Genomic DNA, 22,709 nt, shown 5'->3' with positions numbered 1-22,709 from the left:
GAGATGTTGTCACATGTTCAAGATCATCCAGAAAATGGGTAACTGAAATCTGAACACTGGCCAGTCTTACTCTAGAACTCTAGATAGACTCTAATGTTTCTCTGCCATCTCCCTAAATATCATCTCCTTTTCAGTGGTGGACTCCTCAAGCATTCATCTCTGTCAATTGCCTGGCTGGCTGGCTAAATATCATACTCCCAGAAGAATCTGAGTGGCCCCTACACCAAGGGCACAGCCCATTTACCCCAGTCTAACCCAAGTTTCCACCACCTGGGGGCAGCTCCACTCAGCCCTCCTCCCCCTGCTCCAGGACCCAGAACTCACATGGGCTTGGTGAAGAGGCCTGTCACCTTCTTACAGCTCTTATTGTCGCCCCCACACACCCCACACTTGTCGAATTTCTTCTTGGAGCCCAGGTTCCCATCACAGCCAGCCTTGATGCACTTGCCTTGGACACAGACCGAGGTGGAGTCAGGAGTACATGGTGTACCATCCACCACCTGCAGTGCCCCCAGGAAAGGGAGAAAAGGAAAGAAGGCCAGTTCAGCCAGATGCATCCCAAAGACTTTGTCTCTGCTTTGGTCTCCTGCCCCATGCTCACTCACCTTGGGTGCCAACACATAGAAGTAGCCGGTGCCATTGGCTCGGCAGATGAGCTTGCACTTGTCCCGGGGAGAAACACCTGAGTACTTGGGCACCCATGCCACGGCAAGAGTGAGCCGGTTGGTGCTATGGTTGTAGCCATTGAAAGCCTCACACTGCTCCTCCCGGAAGCTCTTGCCGGAAGCTGAGGAGGGAGGAAGCACAGGCAGGAAGCTAAAGGGAGGAGTGATAGGGGAGAGAGAGCCCTCCTCCCCAGGGTGCTCAGCGCCTGTGGCCTTCAACACCTCTTACCCTCATCTGAGTTATCCTCATCCCTTCTCAAAGAACTAAAGCAGGCTAGGACCAAAGGATGCAGGTCACAGCCAATCACACAACCCCCAAGCAATGGGCCGCCTTCAATTCCCTCCATAACAGACACCCTAAACAGTTTGGGGCTACACAATCCTTCAGGAGTCTTCTGAAACTATTTTCAGAATGTTATGACATGAATAAAATAAATTACATCAACGACAATTAATACTAATTATACTGATATACAACTATCAATATATATCAAAACATATTTGTGATATGTGTGCTCCTTGTTAGCCCAATACATAACAAGATTCAATAATGAGTCTAATAACCACCGTCATTTTCAAGTAGTGATGAGAAGAAATGGCATTCTGAGAAATGGCAATAACTGAAATGTCATATGAACATATCCAAGATCTCTACTGCAGACAAAGTCGCGGGTAGTGCCACTAGCATTGCAGTTTGCTAATTAAAAGAAATGATAATTTTAGATAGAAAGATTAGTAAAAACTATACTAAACTACTCACTGAAGGGAATGATAAATTTTAAATTTAAAAAGGCTAGTAAAAATAGAGATGTCATTTTCTCCCCTCCAAGCTCATGGACCCTGGATAAAGAGTCCCTGCTTATGAGTGATGGGCTTGCGAGACTTAATTAACTAAGAGGACATCTAGTGTGTCACTCTCTTGGGCCACTTAGCCCCCCAGCCTAAGTAGAGGGAAGAAAACACCCCCGCCCAAGGGGAGTGGGGAAGAAATGATCCCAAGAGGAATCTGCTCCTCTGCACTTCCAGACTTTGTCCTAAGGAATAGAATCTTGACTGCTGTCAATCTGCAGCCATGAAGTATCCAGAGTGTGGAGGATGAGGGAGGGGTGCCCTCCAGCCTCGATGTCCCCGGGCACAGGCCAACACTGCCCTCCCCTCCTCACCTGAGCTGGGGCAGGGCTCCAGGTTGCAGGATCGGTATTTCACCCTCACCCCCTCGCAGTATTTGCCCCCATTGGCAGGGGTAGGGTTGCTGCACTGCCTCCGGGCCAGCTGCACGCCCCCCCCGCAGGTGCGTGAGCAGGGGCCGTAGGGCTCCCATTTGGCCCAGGAACCGTCCACCTATGAGAAAGAGTCCGTCATACTCCTGCAGCGGCCGGATGCACACCGGAAGCCTGCAGAACAGCTACACGGGTACAGCCCCCACCATTCCATCCCGTCCCACTGGAATGAAGTCCATTGTGGATCATAAGGGGAAAATGACAAGCAAATGGTCAGGGTCCACACAGCGCCCACAGAACACTTCAACCTGGTCAGTAGCAAATGCCAACTGCACCCAGTTATAAATGAGGCCACTCAGAAGACAAGCCCCTTTGGGCTATGGGGTCAGATAGCCAAGTTCTGTCATCATCTCTGCCCTCACCACATGGGTGGTCTTGAGCAAGGGGTGAAACCTCCTTAAATTTAAGGTGCTTCATTAGCAAAAATGGGACCAGTAATACTCAGGTGTGAGATCAGACAGATTTAAATGATACATCGTGTGTGAAAATTCCTAGCACTGTGTTTGCCACCGAGCAAGATGGGTTTCTCCTTACCTACTCTTAGCGTATTGACAAGAGTCTCTAAATCTAAGGCAGGGGCGGGCCCCCAGTCTTGCCAGAAAACCTTGTTGCCATAGATACTTGAATATTTTTATTTATAAATGATCCATAATCCAGACTCCTCTCCAAACCAGACTTAAGCAGATCTTAAGCTCAATCGGGCTGAAATTGAGAAAGTTTCACTGCAAGAGGTTCTAACATTTGTACTCAGAGGAAATGAAGATAGGAGACTACAAAGCAATCCCAAAACTTTGTTTGGCTTCAGGGTGAACTATGCAGTGTTGTTTCATTTTTCAAGAGGGTAGAGAGGGGAGAGAAACGGTATAGTCTTCATTATTGTTTTTCTTAGGATGCCAGTAAAGCGAGTTTTCATCCCCTGAACACACATCAGTTGGGCAACAAAGGAAGCGGCCTAGTTGTACAAGCCTGGGATTAAAATGCTCTCATACATCATCCAAAGTGACTAACCCGCATGGAGCTAATCAGGAACTGGCTGCATGTAATCTAAATACTTTAACTTAGGCATACATGCAGCATAGTTATTCTATCTGCCCTTCTGTCCAATAGCTTTTGCTTCACTGAGTCAACATGTCTCTCATCCAGTGAAAGAATTACTTGCTGTTAGCCCCACCTCCTCCTGCAACTAGCACCCCACCTCCTCCTGGCCTTTCACTTGCTAAGAGTCTCTACATTCGCTCCTTCCACCTCCTCCCTCCTCGGTGCCTTGTAATATGGGTTTTGTCCCCATCACACCTGGGAAGCTGCTCTCTCAAAGGCCTGACATGACCACTAATAAACTGAAGAGTCTGTGTATACACCTCATTTTCTCCAGTTTTCCTTCAGTACTTAACACTGTCTCTGCAGCTTCTGAGATGATGCTGTTGTGTCGTTGTTTTTAAACTTGCATCACTTTTTCCACCCTGTTCCTACAGAAAACATTCATCTCACAGGAAACACTCCTGCCATGTGCCATTCATTCACCAAATACCTATTGAGTTCTTACTCCATGTCAACGCTGTGTGCATCAAATCCCTGCCCTGAAAATGACTGCATCCCAGCAGGGGAAGATAGACAATAAAAATAGGCCTGGGCATATAGTGTCAGAAGCGGTTAAATGCAGGCACTGGGGAGAGAGCGGTGGAGAAGGCCTTGGTGAGGTGGGCTGCTCTCCATTACAGGGGGTCATGGAGACTTCACTGCAGAGGTGACGGTGGTGCAGATGCCTGAAGGAAGTACAGGAGGGAGTTGTGCAGATAGGAGGGAAAGAGCATTCTAGGCAGAGGGAGCAATGCAAAGACCCTAAGGAGGGACGGGCCTGGAGTGCTCCAGCATCACATGAGCAAGAGAAACAGGAGATGAAGGCAGATAGAGGACTCACTTGTCCAGAGCACACGGAGTCAAGTCCCTGAAGGGTTCTGAGCATGTGGCATGACCTGACTTACATTTTAAAGGATCCCTCTGGCCGCTATGTTGGGAACAGTCTGTGAGGTGTAAGACCAGCAGCAAGGAGATCAGCTAGGGTGCCAAGAGCAAGAATCCAAGGGGGAGTTGACAGTAGCTTGGCACAGGGTGGAAGCAGATAAGGTGGGAAAAATAGTTCAATTCTGCATCTATTTTGAAGATAGAATCAACAGGAATTGCTGAAATAGTAGATGGGCGGGTGTGAGAGAACAGAGGGTTGGCATGAGCAACGGGAAGATGGAGTTGCCAAAGCAAGTTCAGGACAGATGATCAGGAGCTTGGTTTTACAGATGTTATGTTTAGGATGCTTATCTGAATGGAGAAATCAAGATTCAGTGAGGCATGTGAGTCTAGTTCAGGACAGAGGTCTGAGCTGGAGATACACATCTGGGAGTCTTCAATGTATCAGTGTAAATGGTACTTAAAGCCATTGGCCTAAATGAATCACCTAAGAAGTCAGTGTGGATAGTGAGGAGAGCTAAGGACTGAAAGCTGGAATGCCCAACATGGAAAAACAAGAATATGAGGAAGAGCCAGTGAAGGGGACCAGAAGGGGCAGCCAGTAGGGAGAAGGGAAACTAAGACACGAGCCTGTGTTCCCAGGAGAGAGAGTGATCAGCTGTGTCAAGTGTTGCTAACAGGTCAGACAATATGAGGATGGTAATCAATCACTGCCTTAAGCAGTGTAGAGGCCATTTGGCGACCTTAGTTAGAGTTATTTTTAGAGGAATAGTGGGACTGAAAGCCAGATTGGAATGGACTCCAGAGAAAAATGGCAAGACAGGAACTGGAGAGAGAAATTTCATACCACTCTTTCCAGGAACTTTGTGGTAAAGGGAGTCAGAGAGATAGATTTTGATTTATGGAGAGGAAGTAGGATCAGGAGAAGTTTTATTTAAGATGGGAGGAATTATAGCAAGTTTGTATCCTGATAGAAATGATTCAACTCAAGAGAGGGGAAATCTGACACTGCAGGAGAGAGACGGAAGAATTTATGGAGCATTTTCCTTGAATAGAGGGGATACTATCCTAAGCACAAAGCACTGCACCGCCAGGCCCCATATGAGAATGTGGGCAGCTCATCCATAGCAAAGCAGGAAAGGTAGAGATTACAAGCACAGAAGCAGGACAGACAGTGGATGTAGTGGTGGGAGTTGGTGGAAGTTCTCTTCTGATTACTTGATTGCTTGTTTTTTATTAATGAGATGGGAAGAAAGGCTATTGGCAAAAGTGGAAATGAAGAGAAAGGGTTGGTAATGGCAGAGAGAGGCGAAGGTGTGATATAATCATGTAGGATGTTGGGAGGACGAATGCAGTAAAGGAAATAAAATACCATATGACTCCTGAGCAGCATTGCAGGCCCCCCTAAGTTGTCAGGCCATTAGTTTAAGCTGAACCCACTGAGCATGGTTCCATGTCTTTCTCCAGCCGCACTCACCTCCACCTGTACAGTTGAGTGACAGTTGGATTCCACCAGGACAGTGGTTTATCCTAGCGAGTACGACAGAGAGAGGCAGGGGCCTGGGAGCCACAAGTGTACATGAAGGAGTGATTTTAACAATGGACCACGGAATTGCAGCTCAAGAAGGAGGTTGGTGAGGGCACAGGAAGAGCAGGTGGGACTGAAGAATTGCTGGAGTCCAAAACTAGAGGGCTGGACAACAGGGCCTTGGTAGTCAGAGTGTGATTCTTGCAAATGAGATCCCAGGGCAGCACTGGGGCTGTGTGATCAGTAAGATAAGCTTTGTGCTTTGACCTCAGCTGATTAGGGCAGTGTCCTTTGTGAAGGGCCAGGGTGGTGAAGGAATGTCCAGAAAAGAGACTGAGGATATGGTGGATGTTGCTGTTGATGGACTGAGAATTCCAGAAAGCATGTGGAAATACTGTCTTCTCAGATCACATTTCCTATATCCAGTATCCTCTTGGGCAACATCTTTATCCTCCAGACTCCTCTTCCCAAGAGAAGGAGCTGGCCATGGCTGGCCTGTCCTCGGGACCTTCTGGTGGTCAAAGAACCCCAGACTAGCCCCAAACCACACCCCCAAAGATGTTTCCCATATAGCTCTGGCCTGTCCACCCCTCTAGCTTGCCCCACCTCCCTGACTTTGCTCCATCCCTGCCTGTTGAGAACCTACTCGTTCCTCAAGTCCCTCTCCAAATCCAACCACCTTGCCAAAGTTTTTTCAGACCCCCCCCCCCCAGTCATCATTAATCTCTCATTCCTTATTCCCCCATGACATGTTTTCACACTTCTATCTTAACACTGAATACATGCCTCTCTGGGTCTTGGATTACAGTGACATTTCTAGCTTCACCACTAGACTGTGAGCCCACTGAGACACAACCCATGTTTTATTTCTTTCACTGACCACCACACAGTACCTCACATAGTTCTCTGAATACAGTGGGATGATGCCTAATAAATGGCCAAAGGCTTAATTAAATATATGTTCCCAAAACATAGAACAAGATTTTACATAATTGTGTACCAAACCCAGCTCAGGGCAACTGATAAAGTGCTGGCAAATGCTTTTGTATTATATTGCCCCCCTGTACATAAAACCCCAAGGCAAGGCCCTCTGCATCCAAGACAAGGATGGGGAAGGGACCATCATCTCCAGGACCCAGAAAGAGGATGGACTGCTTATTCCTGTCCGACAAAGTCCCAATCCCTTTGTGACCCCGCCCCCAGACCAGAAGAATATAAAGTTTTTATTATATTCAGAGAATATGTGGGGTTTAAAATTTGTTCTTATTCAACTGTTATTCTTTTTACCATGAAAAAAATAACTTTTGCTCAGTTATGTCTTAGCTTCAAAAAACAATCACGACAGAAACTTGGTTTGGAATGTAGCAAATTACTGAAGCTTGCCCAAAGGTCTGTTTCCTTTCAGTTCTGAGCCTGGTTCACCTCTGGCCCAGAGCTCCCTGGAAACAGAACACACTCAGAAATAGATGATAGGGGCACCTGGGTGGCTCAGTCAGTTGAGTGTCTGACTTCGGCTCAGGTCATGATCTTGCAGTTCACAGGTTTGAGCCTTGTGTTGGGCTCTGTGCTGACAGCCCAGAGCCTGGAGCCTGCTTCAGATTCTGTGTTTCCCTCTCTTTCTGCCCCTCCCCCACCCACAGTCTGTCTGTCTGTCTGTCTCTCTCCTTCTCCCTCTCTCTCTCTCAAAAATAAAATAAACATTAAAAAGTTTAAATAAAGAATTTAGAGTGAGTGCTCAATAAATTTAGTCATCATTATAAGAAAAAGAAATAGCTGATAAAGGGAGGCTGGAAGGAGCCAACAAGTGAGGAATGCCAAATATCTAGTGATTGGCTTTGGGTTCAGTGCTCACTCCTCCCCAGGTAGGATGAGGCACAGAACTCAGGGCTGGGCCCCCTTATTCCACATGAAAGACTTTCCTCACATGTCTAAGGCCTCACCAAGTTCTCTGACCTACCATATCTCTTGCCTCCAGGCTTAGAGTCAAGAAGGGGATAGGACCACAGACAGGTAAATGGAGGCACAGTGCAGCAATGTGACACAATTATGGCTACACAGCAAAACTGTTCCCGCTGGAGGCCTCCGAGTCCACCCCCTGCCTCCCGCTCAGCTCCAGCACACTCACCCTATACTTATGGAGGTTGTGTCTCTCCACACAGGTCCCCTTGAGGCAGAACTTGCCCTCGCCACAGCTGGTGCCATCTGCCCAGGGGAAGTGGCGGGTCTGGCACACCATCTGCCCCTTCGCCTTGCCAGTGCACCACAGTTTGGTGCAGTACTGCATGTAGGGACAGGGCTTCGAGCCCACACCAAAGGCAAGCTCACACTGCTGGCTCAGGCTGTAGCTGGCACCCGGTAGGTCCTCAGGCAGGGAGATGGGCTTGCTGGGTTGATCCAGGAGGCAGTCACCTACAGGGAGCCAAGGACATTCATCAAAGATGAGTTGAGAAAGGTGAGCTCAGCTAGCCGTGAGTCTGAATGATAGGGAGACATTGAAGCAAGAGCCAGTGGAATGGACTCCTTTGAGAACCCAACTCTTTGGGCTCATGCACACCTTAGGTAACAGAGGACAGGTGCAGAGAGGTAGTGAGCAGTCACTCCAGTGACAACCCCGAAGTCCCTCCTCTGTCACCCTGTCTTACCATGCCCACTGTCCAGGAAGTCGGTGACGATGGCAGCACTGCAGGCTGACCAGGGGTTGGCACGGTCAATCTGGATGAGTGTTGGGGACATCATGTGGTTGGCTCGGAGTTTCCCAAACACCTCCTCACACACTTTCACATTGTCATGGGGCATGTTGAACACGTGGCCTGTGGGGTGAGGCAAGAGGACTCAGAGGGCAGAAGGATGCGGGCTATGCAGTTTTAAAGCAGCAGGGCGGAGGGGAGGGGAGGGTGGTTCAGCTGAGGAAGCTAGAGAGCCCATGTCAGCAATTTTCAGGCTGGTCATTTCTACCTAGTGATAGACTGACTATTTTGCAAATGTTAAGATAGTGTTCTTGTGTTCTCTGTCCTGTCCATCAGGCTGTGGGCTCAATGAGAGCAGCAGTGTTATCTAATATATTCTCCCCTTCATGCTTAATTGATGAGATACTCTGACTGCTGAGTCAGACAATATTGCTGGCAAACTGGGCTGGGGCAATCAGAAAAAATAAAACCAAGCGATTGCTAAGGCAGACTCTGACCCTAAGAAAGGATCCCTAAAGCTTCAGGACATGAGGAAGCAAAGACAGATGTCTACCCCCTGACCAAAGCACCCAGGGCAACCCCAAAAGGACCCCAGAGGGGAGCTCTCCTCCCCATACCCAAGAGTACCCTCCAACCTTACCCAGCTCATGGGCAGTGGTGAAGGCTGATGGAAGCCCATCATCCTCGATCACAGAACAACTTCTCTTGGGGTCGCACATAGTGCCCACATCAGCCATGCCCAGCGTGTCACAGGTGGTGGCCCCACACAGGTCCTGCCAGGGTGGGGGAGAAGCAAGAAGCCAGGCAGAAATTAGGATGGGGTACAGAAGGACCCTGGAGGAAAGAAAGGTATCCTATGGGATGCTCAGCTTATCCCAACTCCCAGTCTAACGAAGTCCAGCACCTTCCTAGACAGGTCCTTTCTCTCAGAGGGTTGCAGGGCTACACATAGAATCAACCCAGACTGAGGGAGGAAGCATCAGGAAGAAAGCCCTATGGCTCACTGAGAAGATTGTGCCCAAATCCTACTCATAGAGATCCTGTGGGAGGAAATTAGGAGGTACAAAATTAAACTACAAGGTCATTGCTTTATATAGAGACAGACTTCCGAACCAGAAAATGGCGACTCCTACAGCTGGGTGAGGTTCCAGTCATGGATAACTGAGGCAGGTGGGAGTGGAAGGCAAGTGTGTTCCTCATCCAGAGTCAGCTCTGAGCAGTCTCGGTCCTTGCGGAGTGACTGGACAACCGTGAATTAAGCTCAGATTCTCAGCCAAAGTGTCATGGGCCAAGGACCCGCCCAAGCCAGAGATTTGGCTTCCTTGAATTGGGAGGAGGCAGAATGAGGCAGATACAGTCTCCTATCCAGACATAGCTCAACTGGCTACAGAAGTTCAAAGGGACCACTGGCTCAGCGGCTGCTAGGAACAAAAAATAAATGAACTGCCACCGAAGACAGTCCCTCTTTTTTGTACTGAAACCTGCATCAGAAACTAGGACTTCCTGCAACAACCCTGATGGAAAGCACTTCTGGGGATGGATATCTTAATAAACTTATTGAGCCATCAATGCACCTACATATCTTAAGAGCCCAGGAGTTGGAAACAGGACAAGATACTTAATCACAATAGAGAAGACACTGTTGAATCAGTGATACCGGTATTCTTTCCATTACATCCTTGTCTTCATTCACAGTTTACAAGAAACTATTACATGTATCATCTCATTTTAATCCCCCAGAGAGTGTTAGGAGGCAGATACATCATTATACCTATTTGTCAAAGGTGAAAACTGAGGCCCATGCTCACAGTTAATCATGGCGATGATTTATTAAATGCTGACATCGTGTGTGTACTTAACGTGCATGACCTTACTTAATCCTCACAACATCCCACTGGAAGAATGACTGCTATTATCACCTTCCACAGACAAGGAAGCTGACGCTCAGAAAGGCCCAGGTCACAGAGCGGAGATGTGCACTGGGGTCTGTACAACTGGTTACCAGCATTCTTTGCACCATGTCACAGCTGATTGGTCAGCAGCTCCTAAGTGATTTCCCAGGAGAAAGAGTGGTGTGTGTTCTCCGTGGTAGCCAAGGCATTCACATAAACACACCCAGAGCTGTTCTCAATCTTATTTCTCTTTAGGGCTCTGTGCACGTGCGTGTGCATGCACATGCTGATGGTGGGGAACAGCTGGGCAGCAGAGTTAGTGGGGCCAGGAGGCATAGGAGGAAAAGTGGTCATAGTACAGAAAATCAGCAAAATTTAATCCAGAGCCTTCCAAAGTTTACCACCTGAGCAGTCAAACTTGGCTTCCCATGGTCAGGTGATAGTCACACCTCCTAATGAGCGTTGACTCTGGCCAAAGAACTGGGAGGGTAATCAGACTCCAGAATACACAGGTCAACCATGAGCGGTGGACGCCTGGCCTTGATCTGCTGTCCTGGGCTCACATGTGGCATGTCTGCCATTTCTTGGAACCCTTCAGGGTGAACCTCAAACTCCCTCTCTTCCAAGTACTCTTCCCTTTCCAAAGGCTCACTCTTCCAGAAAGTTCTCCTTCCTTCAGAGTTCTGAGACCTAGAAGAGAACTGCTATCAAAACCTGGGAGGGGAAGTTCACCTGACAAGCAGTTTAAGGAACACAACTGCTGAGGAACAGGGCAGGGTCACACGAATCAGCTTGAGAACGGAGGGAAAAGAAGGCAGGGGACAAAGAAGGAAAGAACAGAGGTTTGCACAGAGGCATGGAAGGGGGAGGGGGCTGGGCCCATTCATCCCTAGACACTATAGTACAGCCTCCCCACTAAGGCAGGGGTCTCTGAAAATTCTCGTCTAGTGGTCACAGCCCATAGGGAGAGCCTGTAGGACAAACATGACACCATCCTGGGGCCACCATGCACACTCCCTGCGGGCTTTGTGTAAGAGAAAAGGCATGGGAACAAGAATGGAAAAGCCTAGACTCTGGCCCTGGCCCCACCACTAAATAGATGTGTGTTTTGGGGCAAGTCACTTCTCTCCTCAGGCCTCAGTCTCCTCTGCTCCTTCCCTGATCCCAGGGTGCTCAGCCCCTTCTGGCCCTGTAGGTTATGAAAGGAACACACACAATGATAAACTTCTAGAATGGAAAGAACCCTAAGGATGATCTTGTCTACTAATCCATGAAACGAACTCCCAGAAAAGTGAAGGTCACCCATGTGGACATTCAGAATCCCATCTGCTGCTCTGCTCAGCAGAAATGGTGAGACCAGACTGACAGCTCAGACTGGGGTCTAAGCAGCCACTGGAGCTCCACTGCCCAGCAGCCCGCCTCTGCTGCTGGAAGGTCCTTAAAGCCAAAAAAAAAGGCCTCCATTCTTCTCCAGGAGGGTGGATTCTCTCTGGAGCATAGACATGCAGCTGCAGACCCTTCCTGGCCAGGAGCAACCTGTTCTTTCCATCAAGAAATCCCGGTTTCCCTGGATCAAACAAGAGGAACAAGGAAGGAGCCGGCAGATTTCCTGAGGGTCAGGGTGTAGCTGAGAGCAGCAGGCTTGCAGTAACCAGTGTCTTCATTGTGGGAAGATGCAGCTGTTTGGGGTCAGGGGCTCTGCCTGGCCCTCTTCCCCCAGCCAGGGACTCAAATGAAGAATTGCTGGATCTTAGTTCTTTGAACGCCTACAGGCGGGTGTGCAGGGCTCAGTAGTGCCTCATTTGTGGCACTGAATGTCTCCACCCTTCTGGAATGAACTCAGATGCACTCAAATTGCCTTAACCTCTTCAGCTCAGGCCCTTCTCTCCAGAAATAGAAACTGTTCTGGTTCCTTCTGCCTGGAGGGTGGAGGCACTTCCCACCCAGCCCCTACCTGCCTCACTATTTCTGGTAATTTGCCATTTCTCCTTGAAGCTACAGCTGCTGTTCCAGATGACCCAAGAATCATCTTGGCCAAGACCCTGGTCTTCCCAGGTTATTGTTTTCTCATTGTACCTTTTCATAAAATAATTTAGGATTGGAGAGCCATGACTTGAAAGCAAGCACCTTGCAGTGGCCCAATCCACATTTACCATGCCCACTCCCTCCACGCCTCACCACAACTCCTCGTGGCCTTCCTTCCCACCTCCTCTCATTTCCCCAGCCACATACTGAGATGCTCATATTTTCCAGCAGTACGGGGTGGAGGACCCACAAAAATCAAGCACATTAACTTTTTTTTTAATGCAGCAGAAGATATGTGTTCTCATGCAGCCAACTTCCTACTTATTATGAACTTGTAAGCATGTGGGCCAGTGCTTATATTCATGGCCACACCGCAGCTTCCAAGTATTGTACTCACACAACTTGGGAGTCAACCTCTCACTCTGTAGATGAGGAAACTGAAGCTCCATGAACTCACCCAAAGCCATACAGCTATTAACTAAAGAATGAGCTACTGAACCCTTTTGACACCAAGGCCAGCAGGGGTCTTTGGTCTGAACCACAGCACTCTAGTTAGGATAGCATAAGTACTGTTGAAAACCACCCAGTGCTTGTATTAATATTGTGCCTTTAACTTGTTTCCCATCTGAATCTCTGGCGTGCATCTCTGTATTTCCTCATCCAACCCCAAATCTACCTCTGTTTGTAATCCCTAAGCATGGGAGGGCCTTGCTTTGCTAGAAGAAGGGGAAAAAAATAGCAATTCTGGGTGTCTGGGCAATGGGACTAGGGATGCCTGGTGAAGAAGAGAACCCACTCTGGAAACATCTATCAGCAGAGTGGGTTTCGCTAGCATATTAATTCCTCAAGATGTACAAAATGGTGTTACAGTGGGAGACCAAGGTAACTAAGACAAGAATAAGAGAAATCCAAAGCATGCAGGAAGACCAAGCTTTTTCTGGAAATCATCAGTTCAAGAGAGGATACATATCGAATACAATGTTAATAGCTGACACTGAGCTGCTACCAGGTGCCAGACACTGTTCTAAGAGCTTTCCTGTATTAGTTCTTAAATCTGTACAATAGCTTTATGAGGGAGATGCCATTGTCAGGCCCCATTTTACATATGAGGCTCAGAGAAGGTAAGTTACTAGCCCAGGATCAGTGAGCCCAAGGTCAGACAGGAAGGGAGGAGCAGAGTGAAGACTGAAATCCAGAAGTGCCGCCTGAGAGCTGAATGCTTCCCTCACATCAGTACTGCTTCCAGAGATGAAGGGGCTGGGGAATCTCAAGATGGCAAGACTTTCCAGCCCATACCCTCAGCCCCCAAAGCACAGGTTGGCCACTGAAGAGGGAGAGGCCTGGGAGAGGCCTGGGGAGAGGGGAATGACAGGATTGACTGCCAAGAGTGCTATTAGAGCAGCGCCTGCACCCCTTTCCTGGTTGAGCAAGCTCCTGGCTCCTTGCCCCACACCTGCACTGACACACTGACCCCGTCCCTCCTGTGCACCCTGTCTGCTGGCTCCCTGCTGGGGCCTCTCCTTTCTCCAGGGCAAAAACTGATGGCAAAGAGCCAACACGAAATGCCAGAAGAAACTGACCCCTCCCAACCCTGCAGCCTGACAGCTGAAAACGCTGAGTTAATGATCCCCAGGAAGGGAGGTGAGCTACCTAAGCACCCAGAGCTACACACACTCCTTTCACTAGTATCAGTGCCTTCCTCCCATGAATACATACTGAACAACGGCAGCATGCACGGCCCACTGGAGGGGCTACAAAGACACAAAAGTCTTTTTTTTTTTTTAGATTCATTTATTTATTTTTTAGATTCATTTATTTTTTAAAATAATTCTCCATCCCTTCCCCTGGGGTCCGTTAAGTTTCTCAAATTCCACATACGAATGAAAACATAAGATATCTTTTTCTTTTTTTTAATTTTTTAATGTTTATTTATTTTTGAGAGAGAGAGACAGAAACAGAGAATGAGGAGGACACAGAGAGAGATATACAGAATCTGAAGCAGGCCCCAGGCTCCGAGCTGTCAGCACAGAGCCCAATGCAGGCTTGAACTCACAAACTGAAGATCATGGCTTGAGCTGAAGTCAGCTGCTTAACCGACTGAGCCACCCAGGCACCCCCAATATCTGTCTTTTTCTGACTGACTTATTTCACTTAGCATAATACCCTCCAGTTCTATCCATGTCTGTTGCAAATGGTGACATTTCATTCTTTTTCATCACTGAGTAGTATTCCATTGTGTATATATACCACATCTTCTTTATCCATTCATCAGTTGATGGACATTTGGGCTCTTTCCATAATTTGGCTATTGTTGATAGTGCTGCTATAAACATTGAGGTTCATGTGCCCCTACAAATCAGCACTCCTTGCTTAAAGGAGTTTACAAGTCAGTGGGAATGTGCTGAGTCCATAGTTTTCACACAAAAACAGACATGTATTAAGTGTACTTACAAGTACAATGAGACAGAATGCTTTAAAACAGGGCCATCCCAAGTGTAAGTTCTGGCAAAAGATCTGTAGATAATTATTCAACAACAACAAACATACTGACAGACCACAACGGTAGTGATGACAACAGGTGCCTATTCTGGAATACCCAGTAACTTATCCTTGATAATGCCTTTAAGTTCAGTACCATTGTCATCATCATTATCCTTCTATGGATAAGGAAAGTGGAGTCCAGGTGGCTGATTCGTTCAATGACCATTGCTAAAAGTCAAGTGGCAGGACTGAAACTCAACTCTGCCTGACTCCAAGTCCATGTTCTTTCCATTGTGCCACACAGCCAAGACCAGGCATCAAGGCAAGGTGTGGGGAAGCACCATGAGTGGCACAAACATCTACCAAGAAGTTCAAAGACAGGATGACAGCAAGACCAAAGGAGGGAGAAAACCTCATTTGCCTTCCTGTCTAAACCAGCATTCAAGAAAAAGAAAGAAGAAGATTCTGGTGCACATTCCTCCTGATGTTTATAACAGCATTATCTACAAAAGCCAGATTATGGAAACAGCCCAAGTGCCCATCAACTGATGAATGGATAAAGAGGATGTGGTATATACATACAATGGAATATTACTCAGCCATCAAAAGGAATGGAATCTTGCCATTTATGACATGGTTGGAGCTACAGAATATTATGCTAAGTGAAATAAGTCAGAAAAAGACAAATACCGTATCATTTCACTCATATGTGGAATTTAAGAAACAAAACAAACAATCAAAAAGAGAGACACAAACCAAGAAACAGACTCTTAACTACAGAGAACAAATGGATGGTTACCAGAGGGGAGATGTGTGGGGGGATGGGTTAAATAGGTGATGGTGATTAATGAGTGCACTCATGATGAGCACCAGGGGTTGTATGAAGTGCTGAATCACTAACTCATATACATGAAATTAATATTACACTCTATGTGAACAAACTGGAATTTAAATTTAAAAAAAAAGATTCTGGTGCACACTCCTTCCTCCAAACTTCCTCCCCCATCCTCCATTATTAATATAGGCTTCCTTATTTGGTATAAGTAAAAGAAGGAGGGAGAAGAACAATCACCTTCCAAGTCTGGGAGCAACCATATTCCACTCCTTCCTCTCCTATTCCCCTTCCTCCTTCCTCCCTCCTCCCTCCCAGAAGTAGTGTTCAGTTTCCATTCAGTGATAAAGATTTACAAACTCTTAAATACCAAAGCTACAGGTACCCCTCTTTGCTAATATCTTCCAAGGTCCAACTTCCAAAAGATTCTGACAAAACTATAACTCTCTTTATTGTATTAGGAGATATGTGTAAAACACATGTTATCATTTTATTACTTTTTTTTTAATTTTTTTAACGTTTATTTATTTTTGAGACAGAGAGAGACAGAGCATGAACGGGGGAGGGTCAGAGAGAGAGGGAGACACAGAATCCGAAACAGGCTCCAGGCTCTGAGCCGTCAGCACCGAGCCTGACGCAGGGCTTGAACTCACGAACCGCGAGATCATGACCTGAGCCAAAGTCGGACGCTTAACCGACTGAGCCACCCAGGCTCCCCTTATTACCTTTTTTTAATTGAATGCTAAATTTCACTGCCATATGGCAAGTCATTTATTATAGAAAGAACTAGCCTCTATCTCAACTGAGCCTCCAGAGTGCTGTTCCTCTCTACACAGTATAGAATACATGCATGTGCCCCCATAAAACATAGTACTACTCAAGGCCAAAACAAGGTAAGCACCAAGCTGGGGACTAAGAGGCAGAAAGGTGAGGACATGAATGAAGGAAACAGAAGAGAAGAGAACAATGGCAAGCAGCCTGCCCTGGAGAATCTCAAAAGAGGAGAAACAAGAGCATAGAAAAAATGGTGAGGAGAGAGGGGGAGGGAACGGCATACAGTCCTACTAAGTGCAACAGAATAGGGGCGCCCAGGTAGCTCAGTTGGTTGAACATACAGCTTCCACCCAGGTCATCATCTCATGGTTCATGAGTTCGAGCCCACATGGGGCTCTGAGTTGACAGTGTGGAGTCTGCTTGGGAGTCTCTCTCTCTCTCCGCCCCTCCCCCACTCGTGCACTCTTACTCTCAAAATAAATAAATTTGAAAAATAATAATAAAAATAAAATAAGTGCAACAGAATAAATAAAGTAAATGAAGGAATACTCATGCAGAAAAACCACAAATTGCAAATCCTAAAAAACAAAGTCTGTTCAAAGGAGAAAATGTTACAAATAGCAAAACAGATGGTGGAATGGAGAAGAGGGACTCCTGCAACACAGGAAACAAGTTTCCTTTCCCATCACCACCAGCTCCCAAGCCCAATACCTTCTTGCCACCTGTCCCTTGTCCCCTTCCCTCAGAGGACCTTCCTGGCTCTAGCCACAAGAAGAACAATCCCCCACCGGACTTCCAACAGAGGGCTCATGCCTCCCCCATGGCACTTAACACACCCTTGTGTAATGAGCTATTTCCTTGTCAGGCTCCCAGATATCCAGTGAATTCCTGAGAGCTAGAGGCCACATCGTAATATCTGTACCCCCACAGCCCAGGACAGTACCTGGAAATAACAGCTGTTCAGTAAGCACTTTTGAAATGTAGAATAAATTCACGAAAGCTAGTCTGCCACAAAGTTACCCAAATTGCAGAGGCATCGGAGGTTAAGGGAGAGCAGCCCGAGAGAAATGCAATCCTACTGAGCCCCAGCACCAGATACCTCATTCCTGCTGCCCAAGGCAACAAGAAGCCACTGAAACTTGTCTTCTCACGGAAATGAATGTCCACCCAGAAAGACTGGCTGTAATTCTCCACAGATCCTGGTTCCAATCCCGTGCTGACCTCACCCTGCTGTTATGAGTCTGGAGACTGATTGCTTTGCAGAATCAAATGTGCGCTCGTTCTCCAAGACCATGAACTGACTCTGAATCTTTAAGAAAACTCCTCAAATTGCCAAAATATTTGTTGTATGATCAATTCTTTTTTTCTCCTTTGCGCACAGCAAAGTCTCCTCCCTGGGTCATGTCTTTCCAGTGTTTTGATTTCAACACCCCACACCCCTCCCTCTGCCCGCCAAGAGGACAGCAGCATCTCCCCATAGCCTGGGCCCAGACTTGTTTTCATGCACAGCAACTCTGACAGTGGGTCAATGGGGGTGCTCCGGTGCCCATCAGTCCCAATGCTCCCACTGTTCCCCCTTCAGGTACCTGGCACCTGGAGCTCTACAGGTGCTGTTCTCGCCTCTTCCTCATAGGAGGAAGTACAGTCTGATGGAGACTGACCCTTCTCTGCTTCCTTCCTGTGTGCTATCAGAGTCACTAGCCATTTTTCAGAATTTTCTGGGGGGACCAAGGAATAGGTGACTCTAAAGATGTCTGACAGTTCAAGATCCATTATAGACCAAAGGTGATTAACAAAATAAGCATATTTCTAAAAACTTGTTATCCAAACAAACCATATACAATTGACCCTTGCACAATATGAAGGTTAGAGGCACTGACCCCCATTGCAGTCGAAAATCCACACATAACTTTTGGCTCCCTAAAAACTTAACTACAAATACCCTAGCGTTAACCAAAACATACCAGTAACAGTCAATTAACACACGTTTTGTATGCTATATGTATTATACGCTGTACTCTTACAGTAGAGTAAGCTAGAGAAAAGAAATTGTTATTAAGAAAATCATAAAAGAAAATCCATTTAGAGTCCTATACTGTATTGGAAAAAGTCCACCTGTAAGTGGACCCATGCAGTTCAAACCCATGTTCAAGGGTCAATTGTAAATACATATAGATAGATAGATAGATAGATAGATAGATAGATAGATAGATATAGATAGATATGCAATCCTACTGCATATCCTATATATATATATATATATATATATATATATATATATATATCCTCATTTTAGTTTGAAAAAGCATTGCTTACACCAACATTACAATAATCAGGGAAGTTCATACCCGACTTAAAGGATTACTACTAAACCTTACAAAGTAAAACACAAGTTTCTCTTGCGTTGGAGTGCAGCAGGAGACTCCTCCAGGTTCCCAGAGACCACATCTGCCTTGTCTACAAAGAGCAGCTGCAGGCTTGTGTTCTCACCACATACTGTACCTTCCCCAGGGGAATTCAGGAATGAACAGTTCCTAAGACCCTGAGAATGCTGCAGGCCCTGAAGTCTGTGCTGGCAAGGAGGCGAGGCAGAGATGTTTACTCGAAAGCATTAAGCACATACCTGGATGTTGGTCCTGCCAACACAGCTTCCCCACTTTCTGGCTTCGCTCTCTAGAAGCCTAAGAGAAAGACAGCTTCCAAAATTCACATCTTGCACATCACTGCTTCTGACCCAAGTGGCCATGCAGCTTGTACCCATTATGCATGGTTAGCATAGCCCCTGGGTCTAGACACCACTGACAAACAGAAGCTGTCATGCTGCTTGATTGCTTCTTCTTTAAAACGTGAATCCTTCTGATGATGTGGCCCATACTCCCAGCAGGAGTCCTCTTTCTAGGGCTGGCTCCAAAAGTCAACCTAACCACAAAGCGGTGGAGACTGAGATCTGTTACGTTAGAAGCACTGAGTGACCTCCACAGGGGCATCCCAGGTAGCAGATGGGCCAACAGCTGCTTTGCCCATTAAGATATCCTGTTCTTGGCCTTTGCTTTCTCCCCCCCAGCAATCTGACTGCCGAGTAGGTCTGTGTGCAGAGGTCGAAGCCACCTCCTCTGCAGTTTCCCCATGACTCAGACAGTGTGTGCAGGGGCTGGGCAGTGGCAGCTCTACAGACCTCAATTGGAAGAATGAGTGCAAGGAAACAGACTCAGGCCAAAGACCTCCCTAGAGGAACCAGGTGGTGGGAGGAGAAGGCTGGGAAAAGAGGAAGTTCAATTCCGGGAGGGGACAGGCGGTGCCAAATAGGTTAGTGTGGAAGACTTTAGCTCCAGCCCGGTGTGTGCCAGTGCAGCTCTGAGTGGCCTTTGGAAACAGTGGAGAGTGAGAGCCCCATGGGTAACCAAGGATTCTGTGCCATTCCCAGAATGACGTGGTTATGACAATAACAAAATAAGAGCATGGCACAATTCAAGTTGCAACCCCCAAAATCAGAGGAAGCGGGTCACTTGGATGCCCCTCTTCCTCCCAGTCCCATGAATCTGAGAAATTTCAAGGATCCAAAATCTTCAACGTACCCAGTCACCACAATACCTGTGAATGTAAATTTTCATAAAGCCATAGCAAAGAGCAGAGGTGCTTCTGTGATCTGACCATCTTTCCATTCCCAACACTCAGTACCTTTCCAGTCCTGCACCTGGGGTCTCCAGATGCTCTTTACTAAGCCCACACCACCTGCACACTGCCAGGGGCAGAAACTGGAGCCCTACAGTCAAGTGTGGTCATCAGAAGTTTCAGTGAATCGGTGTCATAAGTAACCTCTGCTGCTCTGCTCCATAACACACATCAGGGCAAATGGGTCACCCTCGGCCAACAAGGAAATGGGAAAATTGAGAGATTTTTCCCAACTCGGCTCCAAGTGCAACTCCACTTGAAACTCCAACCTCCAAACAGGTGCTTGAACTAGATGGCCTGCTCTGAATGGACTGGAATCCCCTCAAATAGAAGGCAGGCCCAGCACACAAGGGTACAGGAGAAGCAGCAAAGAAGGACAAAATGCTCCCAGTACTTGAGTCTGTCTTTTTCATTTCAACCCACAAAATATCCCAATTGATTCCCTTCGTCCCAATCCAGGTTTTCCAGGCCCAGGACAGAGGATAACTGAACATGTTACCCAGAAGAAATGTAGCCAGGCTCCGAACTGGAACGCTTGCATCACCTTCCAGTTTCACAAGAAGAGAAAAGAAGCCTCAGAAGAGCTGTCTGGAAGGATTTAGACGCCCTGGTTGAATAGGGGCGGACCTTTCCCGACCCCTCCAACACCATCCTCAGAGCGCCTCCTATCTGCCTTGGAGGCACACTGCGGCTCCGGGGCGGCAACTTCCTGGGTTCCGGCCCCTCCGCGCCTGATCTAGGAGGCGCTGATTGGCCACGCCAGGCCAACACCTTCTGAAGTAGCAGGCGCTCCTCCGACAGCCCACGTGCATCCAGATGCACGTGAGCCGAAGCTCCACGGAGCCCAGGAGCGGACTGTCCCTGTTAGAACCAAAGTGGGAGACGGGAGAGATCAACAAAATTTTAACCCGGGGTCACTTGCTTGGCACAAAGGGCATTTGGAGAGCTAAGGACGGTGACCGTAAGAAAATGGGGTTATCTGGGTCCAAAGCGGTGACAGATCATCGAACTCACCTGCCTGGTGAAGAGGATGGCTGTGTCCCAGTACTCTGGGTGTTTGTCACTCACTTTATTCAGCTTCTTCTGCCAGGCGCAGAAGTTGCGCAGCGTCAAGGCCGCGTTGCCCGTGACCTTGGGCCCGGCGTCGCGGTCTCCGAGAAGTAGCACCTTGACCACAACGATGGTGATGGGGTTGAGGATGCTGGGATGGCGGTAGAGTCGCGCCGCTGTGGCCAGCAGCGTCAGCAAGTAATGCTCCAAGTCCGCGCCGTGGAACTTCACCATTGACTCGTCTGCCACCACCAGTGTCTCCACGAACCGCGGGATAGACACGAAGCGCTTGGCGCGCCCGGACCTGCGCCGGCTGCGACTCTCTCCTAAGCCGGTCCCTCGCGGCTTATAAGGGTCCAGCGCCCGCAGGATGGCGGGGTTCCAGCCTGAGGCCACCCCGCAGCGAGAGGTGGGATCTCCGGGTGGCCCGCCAGGGGCGCCCCGGCGCTGGAGGAGGTGTGCGCCCTGGCTGTTGCGCTGCACTGCCTGCGCGCTGGCGTTGGGGAGTGGGCTAATGACATACTCGGCGCCTCCGTAGCCAAAAGCTCCGCGTAGACCCCCGCACAGGCTCACAGCGGCGAAGGAGTCTGGTTCGGCGTTCACGTCCCCAGAGTAGAAGCAACGTCGCAAGTCTGCAGAGCTCCCGGTGAGTCCCGCGAGGGGGACGCCCAGATGCTCAGTGGCGAAGGCGGGCGCCAGGAACTGAGCATCTGGAGTTAAGTGTAGGTAAAAGTCCTCCTGAAATGCTGTGATCTGAAAAATGAGTCCCTGGTGTCCGGAGTCCTCGGGACCCCTCCGGTAGTAGTGGCGGCCATTGATGTCCGGGTCCAGTCGAATGGGAACCACCACCTCCTGCTCTGGTTCTGCCCCACCAGCGGGTCCCCCGGCGAGAGCCAGGGTTAAGATGCCCAGCAGAAGCATGGCGCCGGGCAGCGCACTGCCGCACTCTCAGAAGGGCTCGGCGCGGCTCCCCGGCCGCCGGCGAGTCTCCTTGCAGCAGGCACACGGGAACCACCAACGCTCCGGGGCAGTCCGCAGCTCCCAGAAAGCAGAGCAAAGGGAGAGAGACTCCTCCCAGAGCAGTGAGCGTGCACCGAACAGCCCGCGCCTCCTACCTGTGCCTTTCCAAGCAAATCGCGCCCTGGGAGCTTAAGTACAATCGCTGTCAAGTGCAAGGACAGAGATTTGCAGCCGAGAACTAGAGGGAGGTGCCGGACCACTTCGAACCGCAGCCACTCGCTGCGCTGAGAGCCAGGAGCTGGGCGAGCCTATTAAAGGCCCCCTCCTCTTTGGACTGCCCAGTCAGCGCCCCTCCCTCTCTCCCCTCCCAGCCTCCCAAAGCTTGCAGCCCGAACCTCCCTCCAGGGGCCACCGGAGAACTCGGTCCCGCCTCCAGAGCCAAGAGCCACTTGGCGGGGAGGGAGTGGCGTTGAGCTGAGGCAGGAGGCGTGGGCTGGCTAGAGAAACCAACGCTTACAGTCTCGGTTCGCATTTTGCCCTCGCGTTATGCCCCAGTGCCCCCACACACCAGTTACTTCCGTCCCGATCAACATCTGTCTGCTGCTCCCTGGGTCAAGGCCTTTATCTCAAGGCAGTTAGGGTCGGGAGCTGGGAATGAAGACTCACCGTTGACCCCTCTCCTCCCCTCCCCATCCTAGGCCCGCCTTACCCCTCCCGTTGCAACGTCCCTCCTGTTTCTTCATCACAGAGTCCCCTAAAAGACCCAGAACCAAGAATTGTCCCTGTAAATGTCATATCGTCAGAAGGACGAATTCCCAGGAACACGGAGAACCCTTCTCGAACCCGTGTAGGCCTACAGTCTGCCCTGAGGCAGTGGATTGCTGGGTGGGCTGGTTCAGAG

At 48.7% G+C, this 22,709-nt stretch overlaps 1 protein-coding gene across 1 annotated transcript in view; it reads right to left on the bottom strand.

Annotated features, from left to right (window-relative positions):
* The window catches only part of ADAMTS15 (ADAM metallopeptidase with thrombospondin type 1 motif 15), a 29,036-nt gene extending 6,563 nt beyond the window's left edge, over window positions 1–22,473 (bottom strand). The window contains exons 1-7 of the mRNA XM_003992579.5: window positions 20,813–22,473; window positions 8,763–8,895; window positions 8,078–8,245; window positions 7,561–7,844; window positions 1,829–2,006; window positions 606–787; window positions 325–500 (exon numbers count right to left, since the gene is read on the bottom strand). Coding sequence (XP_003992628.1) covers window positions 325–500; window positions 606–787; window positions 1,829–2,006; window positions 7,561–7,844; window positions 8,078–8,245; window positions 8,763–8,895; window positions 20,813–21,769 — 2,078 coding nt within the window. The 5' untranslated portion in view covers window positions 21,770–22,473. The remainder of the gene's footprint in view (window positions 1–324; window positions 501–605; window positions 788–1,828; window positions 2,007–7,560; window positions 7,845–8,077; window positions 8,246–8,762; window positions 8,896–20,812) is intronic.
* Between the last annotated feature and the right edge of the window lie 236 nt (window positions 22,474–22,709).

The sequence above is a fragment of the Felis catus genome, chromosome D1, assembly GCF_018350175.1.
Source record: "Felis catus isolate Fca126 chromosome D1, F.catus_Fca126_mat1.0, whole genome shotgun sequence".
Classification (NCBI taxonomy): Eukaryota; Metazoa; Chordata; class Mammalia; order Carnivora; family Felidae; genus Felis; species Felis catus.
The sequence above is the reverse complement of the archived record's forward strand: the minus strand, read 5'-3'. Positions and strand labels throughout refer to the sequence as shown.